This window comes from Galeopterus variegatus, unplaced genomic scaffold (assembly GCF_000696425.1).
Source record: "Galeopterus variegatus unplaced genomic scaffold, G_variegatus-3.0.2 Scaffold18, whole genome shotgun sequence".
NCBI lineage: Eukaryota > Metazoa > Chordata > Mammalia > Dermoptera > Cynocephalidae > Galeopterus > Galeopterus variegatus.
In genome coordinates, this window is record NW_007726129.1 from 242,717 (window position 1) to 266,516 (window position 23,800).

The 23,800-nt window shown below is 39.0% G+C and overlaps 1 protein-coding gene across 1 annotated transcript in view; it reads right to left on the minus strand.

The window, feature by feature from the left end:
- TANGO6 (transport and golgi organization 6 homolog (Drosophila)) overlaps positions 1–23,800 on the minus strand; it is a 184,746-nt gene that overhangs the window by 105,613 nt on the left and 55,333 nt on the right. The window contains exons 11-13 of the mRNA XM_008567049.1: positions 20,546–20,680; positions 10,719–11,234; positions 8,060–8,117 (exon numbers count right to left, since the gene is read on the minus strand). Coding sequence (XP_008565271.1) covers positions 8,060–8,117; positions 10,719–11,234; positions 20,546–20,680 — 709 coding nt within the window. The remainder of the gene's footprint in view (positions 1–8,059; positions 8,118–10,718; positions 11,235–20,545; positions 20,681–23,800) is intronic.

Genomic DNA, 23,800 nt, shown 5'->3' on the forward strand with positions numbered 1-23,800 from the left:
AAAATGATGCTGATACCCTTGGTGTTGAAACACTGATGACCATCAGCAGGAAGAAGGGCAGGAAGTGTGAGGTAACATACTCACAGCCCACCAGTGAAGATGAGTTTCAAAGACACACAGAGATTGCTTAAAAACTAACACTCTACACATTGCCAAATGAGCAAAACAAAACAACAATCAAGTAGGCATTAGATCAGCATATATTTCAGTTATAAAACGGTCCCCATTTGTAGTGAAACCATTTTCTATAGGCAGGCCTGGTTCTCCCACACCTAGGACCATTAGGAAACTCAGCCCTTGCACCTTGGGAACAGGATCAATGTGGGCACTATGATTCATTATTTTTCCCTGTGGCAAGAGCAAAGTCTTTAAAGCCAGAGAGACTTAGATTAAAATCCTGACGTTATCACTTAATATCTGTGTCACTTTGGGCCAATTACTTAACCTCTTTGAGCCTCAATTCCCTCATCTGTAAAATGGGGATAATTCCTAATTCGCAGGGTTGCTGTGATTGGCTCATAATAGGCACTCAATAAACGGAAATTTCTATAGTACTTATTGCCATTTCTCTTACATGGCAATTATCCAGGCAATCTTAAAAAATGAAAATGGGCTGGCCAGTTAGCTCAGTTGGTTGTGGTGTTATAACACCAAGGTCAAGGGTTAAAAAAACAAAAAACAAACAAACAAAAAAGTGAAATTAACTAACTGTGTGAAGTAGCCAGTTCATTTTTTACTTACAGGTAAAAAGTACTAAGCTGCCAAATATTCTGATGCAAATCTGAATGTATCAATCTTCTAACGACAGAGGAAAGCACTAGACAATTCTTCCAAAAATGAAGCTGAAGTGTTTTGGGCTTTGAAATGCAATCTCTCACTTGAAAGAGGGGGAAAAAGCATCACATATATATTATCTGGACTGTAGTAAGATAAAGTACAAGAGACTAGGAACCCCTGCAACATGAGTTTGGTACCAGCTCCACCACTCTCCCAACTTTTGTCACTGTAGGCAAGTCAATTCTTCATTTATAAAAGAAGCATTATAAAATCTGTTCTTATTATATTTCAGGATTATTGACAGAATCAAAGCTTTCTACATGATTAAGCATTATTCAACTTTTATAAATATCATTGATATCATAATCATAATATCTATTTTATTTTTAAAAATACAATAGGACAACTTCTACCATTATTTGAACAGTTCTACAGAAGTAACCTAATATACCAGAGGGGAAAAAATAGGCTTTGAAGGCCAAGAAGAAGGTTCAAATTACTTGCTATATAATCTTGGAAAAGGGACTTAACCTACCAAAGTTTCAGATTCATTAGCTATAAAATGGGGATATCATATCTCGTACCCCCAAATTAACTCAAAATGGATCACAGACCTAAAAGTAAGAGCTAAACCTATCAAATTCTTAGAAGAAAACACAGAAATAAACATTATTTTGGAATAGGCAATGATTTCTTAATGAATGAAATCAAAAGTGCAAGCAATCAGGAAACTGATCATTTAGACTGCATCAAAAGTAAAAACTTTTGTGCTCCAACACCAATTACGTAAGAGAAAAGCCAATCCACAGGATGGCAGAAAATATCAGCAAATCATATATTTGATAAAGGAGTTGTCTCCAGAATATATGAGGAGTCTTCTAAAAGTCCATGGAAAGATTCGTATTATCTTTTAATTTTTCCACAAACTTTTTGAAGTACCCTCATAAAAAGAACTGTCATAACTCAATAATAAAAAGACAAATAACCCAATTAAAACACGGGCAAAGAATGGGATAGACATTTCTCTAAAGATTTACAAATGGCAATAAGCTCATAAAAAATGTTCAACATCATCAGTCATTAGAGAAATGCAAATCAAAATCACAATTAGAGACTGGGGAGGGAAGAGATACCACTTCACACTCACTAGGATAGCTATAATAAAAAAGACAGATAATACTAAGTAATGGCAAGGATGTGGAGAAATCGGAACCCTCATACCTTGCAGGTAGAAATGTGAAATGGTATAGCTGCTCTGGAAAATAGTCTGGCAGTTTCTCAAAAGGTGAAACATAGGGCGAAACATAGGGCCGGCCCGTGGCTCACTTGGGAGAGTGCGGTGCTGATAACACCAAGACCACGGGTTTGGATCCTATATAGGGATGGCTGGTTGGCTCACTTGAGAGAGCGTGGTGCTGACAACACCAAGGCAAGGGTTGAGATCCCCTTACCGGTCATTTAAAAAAAAAAAAGGCTAAACATAGACTTACTACATGACCTAGCAATTCTTCATGTATACCCAGGAGAAATAAAAACAGGTGTCCACACAAAAACTTGTACACAAATGCTTTTAGTCACATTATTCATAAGAGCCAAAAAGTGGAAATAGCCCAACTGTCGATCAACTGATGAATGGATAAACAAAATGTGGCTAATCAATACAATGGTATATCATTCAGTCATAAAAGGAATGAAGTACTGGTCCATGCTAAAACATGGATGAACCTCAAAAACATTATGCTAAAGTGAAAGGAGACAAACAGAAAGACCATATCTTGTCTGATTCCATTTATATGAAATGTCCAGAGACAAACAGTAGATCAGCGGTTGCCAGGGGCTGGGGTTGGGGTGTGGGGAAGATAAGGAATGGAAAATGACTGACAATGCGTGTGGAATAATGAAAATGTTCTAAAATTAGATAGTGGTGATGGCTGCACAACTCTTTAAATATACTAAAAACCATTGACATGCACATTTTAATTGGGTGAATCTGAGGTAGGTAAATTATATCTTAAACAATTAGTTAACAAAATGAGGATAATATCTACTTCCCAGAACTATTTCAAGAATTTATTGAGATAGGGTGGCCAGTTAGCTCAGCTGGTTAGAGCGTGCTTTTATAACACCAAGGTCAAGGGTTCAGATTCCCATACCAACCAGCCACCAAAAAAAAAAAGAAAGAAATTTACTGAGATAGCATATATGAGAGACATTCGCTAAACGCTCATTTGTTAATTAGGTGGTACAGAAACCAGGTCAGGACATAAAAGAAATCTTCCCATTTCAAGGACATTAACAGAGATGATAAACTTCACAGGACTGCATTCCAAATTTCAATGCCAGATCCAATTAGATGATCCTTCAAGGCATAGAATTATTTTCAGTTAATAGATTCTCAACTTACTTTTCTGAGGTAGAAATCTGAGAATGAGATAGAGAGTTCAGTCCCTGATAAGTTAAGACTTGTAATCTTGCTCAGTTTGAAACTCTGTAAAAACAATTTCATCTTGTATCTACCTTCCCCCTTCCGGGCCTTTTGCCTTCCCTTTCCTTGGCAATTTTGCCAGAAATGAAAACTCTTTTCTGAAAGGAAGAGGGTGGAAGAGATGGTGTGATTTGTTTGGGCATGTGAAGAAGTCTAGCTTCTCTTCACTCTACACACACTGGCATACTTTCACCTCCCATGCTTGGCTCACAGCCTAGGTGGTTTCACTTTTTTAAAAAATGAGCCTGGCAGTTTTACCCAAAGATCCACTGAGAAGGATCACTTCAATCCCTGAAATGCTGTTGCTTTCAAAATGTCCTTTAAATAACTCAAAGTGAGTGAAAGGACACATGAGCAGAGATCTACAGTAGGATAAATGATCTGGCTATAATATCTTATTGAAGAATATCACTTATTATCACATTCATTGTTAAACATCTATTTCAAACCTGAAATGTGAAAAATGCCCCAAACATCTAATATACATTATGGAACTCTCAAGGACATACTTTAACTCCTGTACTAGAAAAGAGAAAGACTTTGACTTTTTACCTTATATACTTCTTTGGCATTGAAATTTTTTAAAAAACGAGAAGGCATTACTTGTGTAATAATGATGGTGATTAAAAACAATGAAAAAAGAATATACAAGGAATATACAAAAGGGAGACACTTAAGTCTGTTTAAGAATAAGTCATCTATCTGTAAACTCTAGGTGATAACTTGAACTCAGCAACATTGTATATAATTCTCTCCCTGAAGAAGCTGCCATTGAGTACCTGTGAGCAGCTGCTAGGAAAACTAAATCAACCATCACTTTCTGAGTAGGAATAAACAAAGACGCAGACAGTCTTTCATAAAATTAAAACTTAACTCATAGGAAATTTAGTTCTCAGATTGTTGTGACAGACAAATACATATATCAGAACTTCCCAAATCAGTCATCAATAAATATCTGTTGAATGAATGAATTTAATTCCCCTCTGCTCTCCGACTAGATCGTAGACAGAGTTGGTGAGAATTTATAAAAGAAAACCTATAAATTAAGCAAAAAATACACTGTAATTAGGCAGCCTAGAAAAAGAAAACTTTAAACACACACACACACACACACACACACACACACAGTGCCCCAAACTAAATGCTACTCAAACTACAACCAGGCACCCCTTGTACTGCAGGACTTTTACAAAACGGGCTGGTCTTGTCTGACTGGGAGACCAGAGTGGCTTTGTTCCTGGAGTGCTTGAGGCCTGTGCAAACTACATTGGCAATGCACATGGGAAAATTCAGCTCTTTCCTTTCTTAATGGGAAATTCACCTAAGGCCTTGGCTTTTAAGTCCATGTTACAAACACCAAAACATCAATTAGTTCAAACTTGTCCATCGTGGGGAGCTGAGAACAGAAAATACATCTCTACCTCCCATGTTCTTCATCACCAAATTAGCTACTAACTGATTAGCACACCAATTAAAATTTCTAAAAACAAACATAACACCAAACAGTTGTGATTTTTATAGCAGATCCTAGAGGCTAATGAGCTCAATGGGTTAATCAGCTAAGAAGCTTATTCCAAACAGCAATGCCACTGCATTTAGAATGACATGCCAACAGTTCCCAAAAACCCAATCCTAAAAAAAAAAAAAATTAATGAAAAACATCTCCCAAACTGACAGTATTACAGTTTCTTGGGAAAAGCATAGGATGACTTGTTTTCTGAGACTTGTTAATTATAGGCATTTTAGGTTCTTGTTTCATTGATTTACCTGATTTCCATAAGAACTATTCCTTGTCATGTGGCCCCCTGAGCCCTAGCCCCCAAACCTATTTCGATTCCTGCCCTCTTTGACCTCTCAGCTGCAGGTATTTACTTTCTCTCTTGAAACCCTCTATTCTTTCCGTTTCTGCTCTTACCTAGCTGTCCTTTTACCTCTTTGGGTGGTCATTTTGTCTCCTTTGAAGATTTCTCTTTTTGCTTTTTAAGCTAGTCACAACAACTCACAGTTAATCTAAAGTGCTTCATATGTAGTAGGGGCACAATATATGTTTTTTAAATAAATAAAGATTCCCAAGGCTCAGGCCTTCATCACTGTACACTTTTCCCTCTGCACTCTCTCTTAAGCTTCGAATACTAAGTCTGTATAGAGTATACCCAAATGATACCCAGAAAGAACTAGCCGCTAAGAACCTACACGTGCCTCTATGCTCCTCCAGAAGCTTGTTTTTGCCCTTAGAAGGTAAACAGAACACATCAGTGTGAAGAACTGCATTACTGGCCTCAATTCTTCATCCCCTCCTGCATCCATGCCCTTTGCTATGTGACTTGGCAATTTGTTCCATTAAAGGGACAGTATGTTTTTCCACTCCTTCACTTTTGGGTTGGGCCACATGACTTGCTCTAGCCAAAAGAATGAGACAGAAGTGGCAGGATGTCTGTTGCAAGCTGAGGCCTGGACAGGCCTCTTGAGTTTCGTCTTGCTCTCTGACACTTCTGCATCACCATGAGGAGAACAGGCCCTGGTAAGCCATTGGTCCAGGGATGATCAGGAACACATGCAGCAGAACCACTGCAGCCGGCCCACAGTTCTGCAAGGACAGGGAGAGCTGCCCAGCTGAGCCCAGCCTAGAGCTGCTGAACCCCAGCTGGTCTGCAGATAGGTGAGCAACAATAAATGACTTGTGTTTTAAGTCACTGGGTGTTGGGGTAGTTTGTTAAGCAGCAATAACTAACTGATAGAATCAGCCTATTCAAGCTTTAGATCCGAGAAGTTACACAGATCACCAAATTATGACACAGCAATCCAACAAAAGTAACAGTGATGATGATGACGATAATGATAATAACAACACTAAAATAATAATAGCTAACATATATTAAACACTACGTGCTAAGCACTTTCAATGCATTAACTCATTTAATACTAGTATTAGCCTCCCTTTATAAACTATTTATGATACTTATTGAGAAGACAGTACAAAGGGTTCCCATAAACTCCACACCCAGTTGCCCCTATTATTAACATCTTACACTAGTATGGTACATTTGTAACAATTAATGAACTAATATTGACACTTCGTTATCAACTAAAATCCATAATTTATTCAGATTTCCTTAGTTTTTCCCTAACGTCCTTTTTCTGTTCCAGGATCCCATCTGCCACGTTACATTTAGTCATCATACCTCCTAGGCTCTGACAGTTTCAGCACTCTCCCCTCTTATTAAATTTTATTTTATTTTATTTTTTGGCAGCAGCTTTATTGAGATGTAAGTTTGGGAATGTGTACCCAAATGTCAGTTCTACCATTATATATATATGTATGTATGTATGTATTTTTATTTATTTATTTTTATTTTACTTCTCAATATACATTGTAGTTGATTTTCATGCCCCTTTACCGGTTCCTCCCCCCCTCCCATCATTATATATTAGAAGTAGATAATTTGTGTTTGATTTTTACAGGTTCACAGCTGGAAGAAATCTTTTTTGCCTTTGGTCTCAGATGAGACTTTGGACTTTTCAGTCTGTGCTAGAACAAGCTAAGACTTTTGGGACTATTGGGATGGAATGATTGTATTTTGTATGTGAGAGAGACATGAGTTTTGGGGGGCCAGGGGCAAAATGCTACAGTTTGGATGTGTTTGTCTCCCCAGCCTTTGTCACCCCAAAGCTCATGCTGAAATCTGATCCCCAATGCGGCAGTGTTGGGTCATGGGGACAGATCCCTCATGAATAGATTAATGCACTCCCTTGGGCAGGGGTAGTGAGTGACTTCTCCTTCTATTAGTTCCCTCAAGAGCTGGTTGTTTAAAGTAGGCTGGCAGCTCCCCTCCTTCTCTTTCTTGCTTCCTCTCGCCATGTGATCTCCTTGCATTCGCTGGCTGCCCTGCCGTTTTCTACCATGAGGAGAAGCAGCCTGAGGCCCACACCAGATGCAGCTGTGCCAGAATCATGATGCAAATAAACCTTTTTTCTTATAAATTACCCAATCTCAGGTATTCTGTTATAACACAAAAATGGACTAATACACAGGCTGTTTTCCAAAGTAGCTGTTCCATTTTAGTTTCCCACTTAGTTCCCTTTTCATAGTTAAGAAATTGAAACCCAGAGGGATTAAGTAATTTGCCAAAGTCCATACAGTTGAGAAGCTGGACAATGGGCAGGTACACCCAGGTGATCTGCTTCAGAGCCCCGGCTCTTGACACCTATTCTACATTGACAGAGCCAAGAGAAACTGTGAGTTAACTCTGACCTTCTCATCATGTCTGCTTCTCACTCTTTTGGGAAGGGTGCCTAACTCTCTACACCCTTTCTAAATTTGGAGTCCACAAATTAATAGAGATGTGGAGAACAACAAAGAATCATAGAAGAGAAATAAAATTATTGCAAACAATTTTTGATAAAATATTAAATACCCTGAGATTCTTTTAGCTTAGAGAGCAAAGGTACATACTTAAAGTAGTCAAATAACATAAAAGGTTAACATAATAAGAGTTCATGTGTGAACCATTCTTTACCTACTTGAATTAGAGGAAATGGTATTTAATCTATAGAATGGTAAGTAAACATAAATAAAAACTTCCTCATCATTATAAGACACTACAGCTCTAAAAAGGCCCTTTGGGAACTTTCCAGGAATAGTATTATGATTACTTAAAGTGTCCTAGCTAGGGGACAGGAAGATGGACAAAGTGACCAGCAATCTTGTGGTTCTTTGACTTGAGAGATTTTGTGCTAACAAACATGATATAATCTTTGGTCCACAGACTCAAAGTCCTTTAATCAAGACTAACTTACCTTGAATCGCAGACAGATATACAAAAGTGTCTTCATGTTCCAAGTTCTCCAAGAATATCTGGAAACACAAAATACAGCAGTGATATGATTCACAAAGATCAAGGAAGACTTAAGAGACTCCCTTATCAGCAGCCTCAAAAGAGTAAATGCTTTTCTTCTTGTTTGTGTTAGTTAAAAATTTGTCTGACTTAGAGAGTTGAGGGAAAACGGTTATATATGTTTGAAGTCCCATTTTATAATAGTTAAAAAAGGGTAGAAATTGGCAGATACTTCTTGAAATAGTGAAGTATATACCAGCAGTAGTCATGGAAACCAATATCTAGAAGAACAGTCCTCAACATTTTTCCACTACAGCCCATAGTGGATAACATTCTCACATATGACACGACAGACTACAGGCTGAGACACACAAGAGGCAAAGTTTGCAGTTATGTGCGATTGACGGCACTTTGTTGTTGTTGTTGTTGTTAGCTGGCTGGTATAGGGAACTGAACCTTTGAACTTGGTGTCACAAGGCTGTGCTGTAAGCAACTGAGCAAACCAGCCAGCCCTCGATGGCACATTTGCTGCATTTTGATCTTTTTCTCTTGCTTTCATAAAGCATATGGAAATGCAAGGGAGACAGAAAGGTTATTACTGAGATAACTTTGTTCTGATTTATTTTTTTAAATCTTGCAAATTTCAGCATTTCAATTGACATTACTAACAAATTACTCTCAATATATCTCATGATTTAGGAAACCACCAGGGCATGTCAACTGCAGTGGGTTTATCTAGAAGATATTACACTGACATGTTACATATAGGTCCTAATACGGGAGCCAGAGAAAGACAGTGGCCAGATGCCCATGTTCCTCTTGTCTGGTGTCTAAGGAAAGACAAGGATGTCTGCTCCATATGTAATGCCATGTCCTTTGCTGGCACAGCGATTCTTGACATCAACTTACTGCTGCTGATCCCTACATCGTAAGTATGTTCGGGAGAGCCTAAGATAAATCCAGTTGGGAATATGACCAGGTTAGAAGATGTGGGTATCAGGTATGGGGTAAGGAAAGCTTAATCCAGGGTAGTGGCTCTGGGAATAAAGAGGAAGAGATTCATTTGAAAGACTTCTTGGCAAAAAGAATTGATAGGACTCGGTAACCAATAGTGTACAGCAGATGAAGGTTAAATGAGGTTAAAAAAATTCCAAAGGGGGCCAGCCCATGGCTCACTTGGGAGAGTGTGGTGTTGATAACACCACGGCCACGGGTTCAGATCCCTGTATAGGGATGGCCAGTTAGCTCACTTGGGAGAGCATGGTGCTGACAACACCAAGTCAAGGGTTAAGATCCCCTTACTGGTCATCTTTAAAAAAAAAAAAAAAAGTTCCAAAGATGTTCACAGCATTCCCCTTCTAAATAGGTGTATCGATATTTTTAATGATTACTCAAAGAAGGCATATATTTGAGGTTTTCAGCAATATTTCAATGACAGTGATTCTTTGGCACATTTCTGTGCCTCGATTTTTTCTAATTATAAAACATGGATAATACAGGTACCAATACTGTAGTTGCTGTGAGGATTATAAATAATGTCTATATGGTATATTGCCTGACTCAATAAACAGCAGTTATTATTATACAATTAGTTCCAATACTTTAGTGACTTAAAATTAATGTTTTCAATCAGAATTATAATTCTTAGTCTAATAGCTAGGACATATAGAAGAGACTATCATAATCATCATGGAGGATCAGAATATTTAAGCGACTTGTCCAAAAAACTGATCTGGAATTTTTTTTGATGTCAGAGGGGGCAGCTGGCCAGTACAGGGATCTGAACCCTTGACCTTGGTGTTACAAGGCGGTGCTCTAACCAACTGATCTAACTGGCTGGCCCTGACCTGGGATTTGATCCCAGGCAATAATCTCTAGACCCCCTGCTCTTTTCTTTTTTGTGAACAGCTGGCCAGTACAGGGATCTGAACCCTTGACTTTGGTGTTATAACACCATTCTTTAACCAAGTGAACTAACTGGCCAGGCAGCCCTGCTCTTCCTCTCTAACCCATACTGAGGTCAGGGCAATTTCCACAAAAGGGAAAAGATCCCTAGCTAAACATATATATTCTCCCACATAAATCTATAATTAGAGAATAACTTTTTCACTTTGATGAAGAGAGGAGAGAAGAGGAGATCCAGTTCTGCCCAATGTTCCTCTAAAAGGGGCCCAGTGAAAACAAGTAGCTTTTCTGGGCAGTGTTGAAAGTGGACCTATTTCTACAAAAGGCACTTTCCCATCTCTAGGAATTTGCTTATGCTGTTCCTCCTCCCATTTCTTTCATCTGCTAGAACTTTACCAGTTTGCTAAGGCCATGTCAAGATCTACTGCTCCCAGAAGATTTCAACTCTCTCTTTTTCCTGATTGTCCATAACATTTCTTACATGTAAAAATTCTAGCACTTTGTTCATGTTCAATGGAGTAGTCCTGTGTGGTTATCTAAGTCCTTCCTGTGTCTAGTCTAAGTCTTGCTTCCTCAGAACAATTACAAGTTCCGGGAGGGCAGTCCAGGAAAGTTTTTGACGTAGTCAAGGCTTCAAAAACACTTGAGTTGAATTAATGCTCCTGGACAGCTTCCCCAACCCGCACCCACATGTCTTTGTAGTGTGTTCTACTCACCTTGAGGAGCTTCTCTTGTATGTCAAGGACTTTTGCTTCTCTCTGCTCTATCCAGTGGGAAAGAGTACGCAAGGCAGCAGCCCGTGTTGGAATTTGAGGATCATAAGCTGATAAAAGAACCTGCTGGAGCTGTTCTGTGGTTACGCTTTCAGATTTCTGGTTTGTAGCAGTGCTGGGCTCACTGACCTCCTGGAGAATGAATGGAGCATTACACTGCGGGCCAGTTTGGGGGTATTTCTCATGGCTTTGCTGTCGTTCCAGGTGACTGTGAGATACATTGGTGTGTCGTTCATGACTGGTTTGTTGCTGCTCTTCTATTTTCCCTTCTGGATCTTTTTTGTTCAGGGTACTTTGGGCAGCCATACTGACAGCCTCAGTGGCAAAGGCTCCATGGGTAGAAATGGTGATGCGGAGATCAACAGCGAGTTCTTGGATGACAGGATCAGGGTACGTGTTGGAGACCTTTTCCAAAAGAGGCATCAACTGCTTCAGGACAGCAAAATCACTTGACTTCAGCTACAAATGAAATAAAAAATGCCAAACCCAAATAAACATAGCAAAGGGACAGGGATCAAATCCTGTTCATGGTGTAATCAGTTTGTCGCCTGGGTCTAGCATTTAATAATAACTATTTGCTGAATAATTATAGCTAACACTTATTGAGCGTTTACCATGTACAGGTTCTTTTCTAAGTTGAAACACACATACGTTCATATCCCTATGATATAGTTACTATTATTACTACATTTAAACAGGGGGAAACTGAAACACAGAACAGTTAAATAAGATGTCCAAAGTCACTAACTGGAAGATAATAAGATGAACTCAGCAAGTCGGCCCCAGAGCCCACACTCTCACCCAGAACCCTACACAGTCTCACTTGAAAGAATAAAGCTTTTGTTAACTAGATGATGTATTGTTGCTAGTCAGTGTACAAGCACACCATAAGTCTAGAAGGGATCAGGTTGACAACTGACAGAAAAGGATTGCTCCTAGAAAGTGGGAGTAAAAATGATATAAGATTTTATTCTCTACAGAAACTTTGTTCAAATCATATCATATGCATTACTAAGAAAGGTGCATGTGCAGTCAATGGAAAGTAACAATTAATTGTAATACTTTTCTAGTACTACTAGAAAAATTGTCATATGAGGCATCAGGAGGCCTTGTAAATTTGAAAACCTCAGAGGTCTTAAATCCTTTTTAGAACAAGGCAGGGTATTTATTATTTAATCACTCACTTCATTATCCAGCCAGCCAATCAATTAACAAACTAACTGTTTTCACAGAATGTATATAATGTTTTCATTTTACCCTCTAAGTCCATAGAACTGTTATTGTTCACTGTCACTACCACTATCCTCTGAGTTAATGAAAATTTGAGGTATATATCAGGTTTGTACCTGTAGCATTTCACCATATACAGATTTCTTTGTTTATACATTTAGAAACTAATGCAAAATTGACATAAGGTGGAATTTCTAGCTCTGCAACATATTTAGTTTATCTTCATGCATAAAACATCCTGATGTTACTAGATTTTAAGGAAAGAAGAGAATATGATTTTTATGTCTAGAGTAAAGGTATATGTTATCTAAGAAAAGGGTCAATTTTTTCTGGAATCTATGTGGAAGTGGAAAAGATATTTTAGAGTAATTTTATTTGTGTTATCATTATGCTAAACTTCATTCAATGTATTGTGGACTTTTGTTTTTTAAGCATCTGAAATGGGAACATCTACTTATATCTATAATCTATATGGCCTCTTTTTATATATATATAACAGTTTCTCCTAAAAAAAAACAACCAAGACAAATAGACCAATGGAACAGAACAGAGAGCCCAGAAATAGACCCATATAAATACAGATAACTGATCTATGACAAAGGAGCAAAGGCAATACAATGGGAAAAAGATAGCCTTTTCAACAAATAGTGCTGGAACAACTGTCATCCTCACACACACACAAAAAGAATCTAGACACAGACCTTACATCTTTCACAAAAATTAATGCAAAATGGATCACAGACCTAAATGGAAAATGCAAAACTATAAAACTCCTAAAAGAAAACATAGTAGAAAATCTATATTACCTTGAGTATGATGATGACTTTTTAAATAACACACCAAAGGTATGATCTACGAAAGAAACAGTCAATTAGCTACACTTTGTTAAAATTAAAAACTTCAGCTCTGTGAAAGACACTATAAAAAGAATGACAAGTCACAGACTGGGAGAAAATATTTGCAAAAGACCTATCTGAAAAAACTATTATCCAAAATATACAAAGAATTCTTAAAATTCAACAATAAGAAAACAAACAGCCTAGGGCCGGCCCGGTGGCGCACTGGAGAGTGCGCTGCTTGGGAGCGCGGCGGCGCTCCCATCGAGGGTTCAGATCCCATGTGGAGACCGGTTCCCGCTCACTGGCTGAGCGCAGTGTGGGTGCAACACCGAGGGTTGCGATCCCGTTGCCGGTCCCCGGTATGGGTGCAACACCGAGGGTTGCGATCCCATTACCAGTCAGTAAAAAAGAGACAAAAAGAAAAAAAGAAAACAAACAGCCTGATTAAAAAATGGGCAAAACAGCACCACAGGCCCACCAAGGGTCCTGAGGCATGGAGTGGGGGACTGGACCCCCTCCCACAATCAGGCACATTGCCATTGCCACCAACAACTAGGTAAGGAGCATGCCAAAAACATCACCTCCATGTGAGTGGCCCACCACAGCCACCACAATAACCACAGCTGCTGCAAAAGCAGCTAGATGCCACAACCACTGTGCAGATGGCCCGCCAGTCACTGGAGTGCATTGGCACAATGATAGTCACCAGCAGAGACCAAAGAAAAGAAGAGGATGTCTCTCTCCACATAGCTCATTCCAGAGTGACAGAAGAAGCATCTGCTCTATGATAATATTGGGGGACCTGAACATTTATTGAATCATAATTGATTATACATATTTTGGGGTTTCAACATTGACATGTTGATCTTTATTGAATCATAATTGATTATACATATTTTGGGGTTTCAACATTGACATGTTGATCTTTATTGAATCATAATTGATTATACATATTTTGGGGTTTCAACATTGACATGTTGATCTTTATTGAATCATAATTGATTATACATATTTTGGGGTTTCAACATTGACATGTTGATCTTTATTGAATCATAATTGATTATACATATTTTGGGGTTTCAACATTGACATGTTGATCTTTATTGAATCATAATTGATTATACATATTTTGGGGTTTCAACATTGACATGTTGATCTTTATTGAATCATAATTGATTATACATATTTTGGGGTTTCAACATTGACATGTTGATCTTTATTGAATCATAATTGATTATACATATTTTGGGGTTTCAACATTGACATGTTGATCAAATCAATATTATTAGCATATATATTGTTACAAATCATACTTATTCTTTTTTTTTTTTTTTAAAAGATGACCGGTAAGGGGATCTTAACCCTTGATTTGGTGTTGTCAGCACCACGCTCAGCCAGTGAGCGAACCGGCCATCCCTGTATGGGATCCGAACCCGGGGCCTTGGTGTTATCAGCACCGCACTCTCCCGAGTGAGCCACCAGGCCGGCCCTCAATAAAATTTTTTTAAAAAAACCAAAAACAGGCAAAAGACCTGAACAGACACCTCACCAAAGAAATTATACAGATGGCAAACAGCATATGAAAACATTCTCAATGTCATGTGTCATTAGGGAACTTCAAATTAAAACAACCAGATATCACTACACACCTATTAGAATGGCTAAAATCCAAAACACTGACAACACCAAATGCAGATGAGGATATGGAGCAACATGAATTCTCACTGACTGCTGGTGGGAATGCAAAATAATACAACCACTTTAGAAGACAGTTTGACAGTTTCTTACAAAACTAAACATACTCTTACCATACTATCCAGCAATCACGCTCCTTGGAATTTACCCAAAGAAGCTGAAAATTATGTCCACACAAAAACCTGCACATGCATGTTATAGAAACTCTATTCATAATTGCAACTTGGAAGCAACCAGGATGTCCTTAGTAAGTGAATGGATAAATAAACTGTGGTACATTCAGACAATAGAATATTATTCAGCACTAAAAAGATATGTGCTATCAAGGCATGAAGACATAGAAGTAAATTATGGAGATAGTAAAAAGATCAGTGGTTGCCAGGGATTAGGGGAAAGGCAGAGCACAAAGGATTTTTAGGGCATTGAAACTATTCTGTATGATACTATAATGGTGAATACATGTCATTATACATTTTTCCAAACCTATAGAATGTAGAGTGAACCCTCATGTAAACTATGGACCTTGGGTGATGATGATGTATCAATGTAGGTTTACATATTATAACAAATGTACCACTCTTATGCATGATGTTTATAGTGGAGGAGGCTGTGCATATGTGCAGGGAGGGGTGAGTATGGAGGACATTATGCTAAGTGAAATAAACCAGGAACAAAAAGAGAAATACTGCATTTCTCACTCACATGTGGAAGCTAAGAAATTTGATTGCATATTAGCAGAGGGTAGAATGGTGGCTACCAGAGGCTGGGAAGGAAGGGTAGGAGAGAGGGGGATAGGGAGAAGTTGGTTAACGGGTACAAAATTACAGCTAGATAGGAGGAATAAGACTGAGAAAATTATATTAAGTGAAATAAGCCAGGCACAGAAACAGAATACACATGTCCTCCCTTATATGTGGGAGCTAATTAAACAAGGAAAAAAAAGAAAGAAAAAAGGATACAACATTCATAGTAATAAAAAGATATAACATTCACAGTAATACTGTTCTCTTTAAGAGAAGAGAACAGAACTGAGTTTGCCAGGGGTGGGAGAGGGAAGGAGGAAAGGGAGAAATTGTTAAAGGGCCACGAAAATTATCCTGACTTGAACACTGCATATTGCACACAGGTATTGATATTCAAAGCTGTACCCCACAGATATCTACAACCAACTATGTTCCAATAAAAAATAAATAAACAAAAGGAGATGCTGATGCTGGAGTCAGGGACCCCACATTGCAACTACTTAAAAAAAAAAAGATCAGTGTTCTAAATCACTGTAGGGTGACCATAATTAATTTATCATACACTTTTAATTAGCAAGAAGGGAGGATTTTGAATGTTCCCAAAACAAAGGAATGATAAATGTTTAAGGTAATGGATATGTTGATTGACCTGATTTGATCATTACACATTGTATACATGTATCAAATATCACACAGTACCCCATAAATATGTACAATTATATTCTTAAAATAACAGTTGTGCGGGCCGGCCCGGTGGCGCACCGGATAGTGCGCCGCTTGGGAAGCACGGCGGCGCTCCCGCCCGAGGGTTCGGATCCCACATACAGACCGGTTCCCACTCACTGGCTGAGCGAGGTGCGGGAGCAACACCGAGGGTTGCAATCCCATTGCCGGTCCGTTGCCGGTCCCCGGTCCGGTACGGGGACAACACTGAGGGTTGCGATCCGTTGCCGGACACGGAAAAAGACAAAAGACAAAAAAAAAAAGTAATGACAGCCAAGCTGGGGCCACTAGAGCTCAGAGGAAGTGGAGGAGAGACCTCCAGAGTTCACAAAGGCAGGAGAAGCCACAATGAGAGAAAGTAAGAACCGCTCTGACCATTTTGAGCCCCGGCTATTTCGAGGCTAGAGCTGCTGAGCACATGGAACAAGAGCTGGCAGAAGCCATAGCTCTGCCCTTTGGATGCAGTTGCTTGGAAGCAGCAGAGGAGATGACAGCCTTGGTGGCTCTCAGGTGAGCAAGACCTCTAACAGGGGGACACGGAAAAAAACAAAAAAAAAAAAAAAAAAAAAAAAAAAACAGTTGTGCCTAGCACCATCCTTGCTCCCTTCCTCCCCTATTAAATAGAAAGCTCTACACAAAGCATGCAAGAAAACCAAAAGGCAATTGCAGTATACAAAGTTCTTTCACACGACTATATGTGCATGGTGGTTGAATAACAATTTATTGTCCATGTATTGTATTAAGAACACTAGAGAGTTCTCAAGGAAATAAATCAATTTTTGTGCCTATAACAGCAAAGTACTGAACTCTTCTCCAGTCTCACTGTCTAGTCTCAAGTCCTAAAATGTACCTAGGAAAGAGGTAGTATAAAAGCTAGTACAAAGCCTAAGATCATAGGAAATAATGAAATGGAAAAATAATAAATTATCATAAAAAGTCATACAGTTATTTTGAAATATAATGATTAAATTTTTGCCTAAAAACCATCCTTGAACACTGATGCCTACAAGGTTGTTGTCTGCTGGTTATCTAGAAAATTTTGGACCTTTGGAAGTATTTGGGTCAAACGCTTGTAATGATTTGAAACAGATGAAAACCTTCTTCACAGATCATTGGTGTCAACAGAAGTCATTTCATAGAAATTATGAAAAGCTCTGAAAATCTTTAACAATGGGTATAAATGAAAACAATTCCAGACATAGATGGTTTAATTTCAAAAGCAAAGAGAATTAAAGGGAGCTAGTCTTTAGCTAACTGGAAGGTCATTTTTTAAAAATTGTAAAATTGGAGGCACAGTGGTTTCCAAGTAAGGGCTTTGTTAGCCAGTTTGATCACCTACATATAAGGGTTGAAGCATGTCCCACCATTCTCGGGCAATTCTGAGGAAAGTCTGGATTACCTAGGGGATAATCAAGCAAATGCCTGTGAAAACACTAAGAAGTATGACTCTCCTTTTCCCCCAGCAACACGACTAACACAACACTCCCATGGGTGTGCCCAGATCTGAAGATTGCTCATTATGAGTGAAGGTAATATTTCTAAACTTTTTAAGGCCCATGCCCTTTTGATATACATTTTAAAAATCCATGCCTCTTTAGTTAGAAATCCATCCTTCCTTTTTTCCTTTTATTCACTCTTCCTTCTTCCTTCCATTTATCCATCCATCCAAAAAATGTTTAAGTACCTACTGTTGCAGGCTTATTAAATATGGCAGAAAGTAAGATATCTCTGAACTAGGCTGCTTGAGGGGCAACACTAAGAATGATTGCCTGCTCTTTGAAATTCTATATAATAGTTAAAATAGCAGGAATTTTTCCAAGCTTTTCTTTAGAGCACCCAAGGAGAGAAAGAACAGCATTCCAGCACAGGATTTCAGTTCATTAGCATGCAAAAGATTTCAGCAGCTCTTCCCTCCCTACCTTTTCCCCATTCTGTTGCAGACCTCTAGCTTGCTTACCACTACTTCTGCCCCAGTCTCTAAGCATTTGCCATGATTCTGATATATGTCAACAACACCTAAAACACAGTCATGTGTTAAGTGTAACTTTTTTACCAGAGTAAAAACTAGACCTAAGCAGTATAGAGTAAGACCACTGCACCCTTAGAGAAGAGATCCACCTTTTGTCTCCCAATAGTGAACCCCCACCCCAATAGAGTCTAGATGTAAAGATTCAGAGTCCAGCTTTTAACTGGTAGGCTCTGCTACCTCCCTGAAACAATATGGTTTTGGTTTTTCCTAAAGAAGGTCTAGAATGGTCTGCTCAGCCTTGTGCAGTGCACTTTAGAGGACCCAAATGGACTCTGCAACGTCATGTAGAAATTGCTTCCTGAGGCGACAAGGAAGAGTTACGGACATACTTTTACTGATGACCAACCCTTAAATTTAGAAAATGAGTTTGCAATTACAGTTGTCTTGTTAGCAGTCTTAATTAAACCTACACTTTCTCCAAATTAACTCCTCTTCCCAGACACAATGCTCTAATAATCACCTTAATTAGAAAAGAAAGAAAAAAAGGTTCAGATGCTGCTAGATTCTGTTTCATTAGCCAAAACAATGAATCCTGATAGGGGATAGGTATAGTATAATGTTCTAGAATCTAAAGCAAAAACCTTAGCCTGACAATGATAACTGAAAACATAATTCAAAAGCATAGCTTTTTTCCCCCCAATACATGGACAGAAAACCCAACATTACTATAGAAACCACTTATAAATCCATGAATCAAGCAGAAAACAAAACTAACAGATTTGGAGCAAAGGTATAGGAGGTGACGTGCTTATGTTCATTTAACTAAATGCAAAGTCAGAGGAATCCAGGATGTAATCAGTGAGTCAGGATGGCTCATAGAAGGGCAGGGACAGGCAAGGGATATACATTTACATCAGTCGGGTGAGTCTCTCTTAGAACACAACTAGTGTACACAGCTGGCCCCCCCAACACTGGGCTTTTAGAAAGGGAAATGTAGACTTCTGTGATCTATTTTCCATTTGGGACATGATTCAAAATGGTAACTGTTAAATAAAGAGAAGCAAAAAAACACACGCTCATCTTACAGAAATAAAGACTATCCAAATTAATACTTAACCAGAAGAACAAACATCAATTGTGCCAACTAAATCCATTAACAATACAATTTAAGAAAAAGTATTCCATCGGTGAACCCCTCCTTGTTAGTTCTAACAGCAGGGATACAATATGGCTCTAGAAAATGAACCAAAAACTTTTTTTTCACAGTATATGTGAAATATAAAATTAGGAGAGCTAAGTAAATCTACCAAGAAATGGGCTTCACATTAAAAACAGACCCAGATAAAATTCCTTTTCTCCTTAAAGACAGGCTAGAGAGAGGCAAATTCTCATATGTCAAGAATCAGAATCGGACCTGAATTCTCACACTCAAAAATCCATTCCCAGAGGGTTTCGTACTCATTGCTAAGGATTATGAGCAGGCGATTTCAGATCGGATTTCATAATACTTGCACTGAGCCTATTCTGCTTTCTTGCAGTCTCCTAACCTAATGTGGTATGTAATTAATCAGTCACACACACATGCAAGATCTAGCTCTTGCCTATCTTTTCCCCTTGTTCACACTGTTCTTCTCTTTGGTCTCTATAATTCAGCTACATTGACCTTCTGTCAGTGTGTCACATTTACCAAGCTCACTCCTGCATTTGAGCAAGAAACATGTTTTCTTTAATTGGAAGAGTTTCTTCCATCTGCAATAACACACACTCAAACTCCTATTCATCCTTCAAGTCTTAGCTTAAACATACACTTCCTTAGTGGAAATTTTCCCAGCACAGATTAAATTCTAGGCTCTCTTGGTACCCTCCTCTTCTCTTTTGAGGCACTTCTTTAAATTCTAGGTATACTTTTTGAAAAGCCATTTAGCATCTGACTCCCTTACTAGACTATAAGCTCCATGAAGGTAAGAATCATGTCTGCCTTGCCCACTGCTATATTCCCAGTACCTTAGCTCAGTATCTGGGACACAGCAAGTATGCAATAAATATTGCTTGAATAAATAATCAAAAAATCATAAATTAAGTATGTAAAAGACATATGCAATTATAAATGGCTGGAAGCGAAGCTTTAAAATGCTATGGGTTGAACAATGGATCCTGCACTAAAATGTAGCTAAACAAAATAAAGTCCTAGGCAACCGGCAAGTTACTAATGATTTCCACCTGACTACAGGAGAAGGAACAAGGGCTGAGCTTTGGCAAGTGAGGGCCAGAGAATTTAGTATTTGCCTCAGACGCAAAACACCATGCTAGATGTTTCCGAATCAAGCTTGTGCCAAGTATGAAAGGGCCCTGCCCTTCTGATAGTGAAATCTACTCAGGTGACCGAGTAGAAATAGTCCAATTTTCTTGTCCTCTACTTTGGAAAGAATTCTCATTACAACCTAACTTGTTTATCTTGGTTCTCCTATATACAATATCCATTCTTATTTCTCACAAGGGCATAAAAGGGAAGCAACAGGTATTTCGCTTTCTCTTCCCTTCATTCAAGTTTGGCTCATGTCTACCACTCACCTGAACAGCTCCTCCTAGCATGACAGCCACCAGTCCCATGGACATGCTCAGTGTCTGCGATTCCACGGTGCTCTCTGCCTGATGGGCCAAGCTTGCACACGCTCTCTGCAGAGTTGCTGCTACAAAGTCCACTATCTATCAAAAAATGGAATTTACAATCAGTGAGGAGTAAGTTAAAAAAAAAAAAAAACTCAAAATTCCCCTTACATTTTAAGTCTCCATCCTCATCTTCGTCAACATTATGATAGCAAGAACATCAAGAACTGCTACTGTGAAGCAGGCATGGTGCTGTGGTTCTTTGTTTTGTTTTTACTTACACCAATTTATTATAAAGGACATTGCAAAGGATACACATGAAGACATAGATAGGACAAGGTTGGGGGGCAGGGAGAGAGCTTCCATGCCCTCTCTGAGCTAACCACTCTCCCAGCATCTCCACATGTTCAGCAACCCAGAAGCTCCAGAGTGTAGGGCCGGCCCGTGGCTCACTCGGGAGAGTGCGGTGCTGATAACACCAAGGCTGCGGGTTCGGATCCCATATATGGATGGCCGGTTCGCTCACTGGCTGAGCGTGGTGCTGACAACACCAAGTCAAGGGTTAAGATCCCCTTACCAGTCATCTTTAAAAAAAAAAAAAAAAAAAAAAAGACAGAGTGTTTTATCACACCATCTCACTTAGTTCTCATATCAATTCTAGGAGGTCAAAAGTATTATCCTCATTATGAAATGAACAATCTGAGATGTAAAGAGGTTATTTGCTCAAGGCTATATAGGTAACAAATGAGAAAACCTTTTTGTACTTTCAGAAATGTTTTAATATACTAATCCAACTTCCTTTACTTTTCATGAATTTCATCAGGAAACTAAGAATGAAAATGGTCTGTAAATTAATTTGAAATGGATCACAGCCTTCCGTGTAAAATGCAAAACTTTTAAAACTCCTAGAAGTTAACACAAGAGAGTCTGATGAACTAGGATTTGGCAAAGACTTATTAGATACAACACCAAAAGCATGATCTATAAAAGAAAAAAGTGATAAGCTGGACTTCATTAAAATTAAAACTTCTACTCCTTGGTATTTACCCAAATGAGTTGAAAACTTATGTCTACACAAAAACCCGCACAAGGATGTTTATAGCAACTCTAGTCATAATTGCCAAAGCATGGAAGCAACCAAGATGTCCTTCAGTAGGTTAATGGATAAACAAACTGTGGTACTTCCAAAACACTAAAAAATGAGCAACCAAGCCATGAAAAGACACAGAAGAACCTTAAATGCATATTACTAAGTGAAAGAAGCCAATCTGAAAAGGCTACATACTGTATGATTCCAACTATATGACATTTTGGAAAAGGCAAAACTATGGAGACAGTAAAAAGATCAATGGTTGCCAGGAGCTGGGGGAGAGGAACAGATGAATAGGTAGAGCACAGAGGATTTTTAGGGTGGTGAAAATGTCATTGTACATTTGTCCAAACCTATAGACTATATAACACCAAAAGTGAACCCTAAAGTAAACTATGGACTCTGGGTAATAATGATGTGTCAATGTAGGTTCATTGATTTTAACAAATGTACCACTCTGGTGGGGGATGTTGATAATGTGGAGGCTCTGTATGTGTGGGGCTGGGGGTTTTGGGAAATCTCTGTATCTTCTGCTCAATTTTTTTGTGAACCTAAAACTGCTTTAAAAAATAAACTCTATTTATAAAAAATACTTGTTACTTAAAAAAAAATTCTATCTTCCCCCCCACCCCCTAATTTGTTACTTTCTGACCATCTCAGAAGGTCTTACATCTGCTTCTCCTATGGAGGTTTCCTCTTCAGGGATTTTTTTTTTTTCCTCCATATTTTGACAGTCTAATTCTAGTAAGCAAAGAATGAGAGAGGAGGTTTTCAATTTATCTAGAAGCCAGTGTCCTCGAATAATCTGTATAAATGATCTAGAGTCATTTTTTTAAGTACCAAATATTTTTAAAGGATTAGGATTATTCGTATATAAGATTTAACATAGCATTTGGCTAACAAATAAGCTTTAAATGGAATTAATCTGGTCAGCATCATTTTAATTGTGCTTGGATTAATCAACTTAAATAGAAACACCTTTGAATAAACGACAGCACATACACATCTGCACACGTGTGCACGCACACACATACACACACACGCACACACACACATATTTAGGATTAATGGCTCTAAAGGGAGAAATCACTTTGAAAGTGGGAAGGCTGAGATAGGTCATAATAAGCCTCTAAATATCATGCAAGCTTGCATGTTTAACTCTCTGGTCAAATCACATGCTGTGCTGGAATATTTATTGCAAGCTTAAAGTCAGGAGAATGGCTTGTTAACACTTGTCTTTTGGAGCAAGGCAGGAAATTAGAAAGGTTATTAAAAGTTCCACTTACTGGAATGAACAACACTGGTTATGGCAATTTTCAGCACTCTCTCCAGTCCTAAGACTTTATTGATAGTAAAAGATAAGGACACTGGCCCTTTCTGGAGAAACTTCTATTTCTACCATCTCAGGCCACCCATTTGGCCTCCAGAGAGTTTTCTAAAGCACTCCTTGTTTATATTTAGCTTCTATTTTAGCACAAGTATTGTTAAATCACTAGAATAGAACTATCTAGCCTTCAAACTTTTTTTTTTTTTTTTTAAAGATGACCGGTAAGGAGATCTTAACCCTTGACTTGGTGCCATCCCTATGTGGGATCTGAACCCATGGCCTTGGAGTTATAAGCACCACACTCTCCTGGGGGAGCCACAGGCCAGCCCCCTTCGAACTTTTTCTAAGTTCCTCTCCACAACATTTTTATTTTTTTTTTCCTTTTTGTCTTTTTTACTGACCGGTAACGGGATCGCAACCCTTGGTGTCGCGCCCGTACTGGGGACCGGCAACGGGATCACAACCCTCGGTGTTGCGCCCGCACCGAGCTCAGCCAGTGAGCGGGAACCGGTCTCCACATGGGATCCGAACCCTCGGCGGGAGCGCCACCACGCTCCCAAGCGGCGCACTGTAGCAGTGCACCACCGGGCCGGCCCAGAAAGTTTCTTTCTTAAAAATAGAATCATACTACTTGTTTTGCAGCATTTTAAGAATGTTGTGGCGGGCCGGCCCGGTGGTGCACTGCTACAGTGCGCCGCTTGGGAAGTGCGGCGGCGCTCCCGCCCGAGGGTTCGCATCCCATGTGGAGACCGGTTCCCGCTCACTGGCTGAGCTCGGTGCGGGCGCAACACCGAGGGGTGTG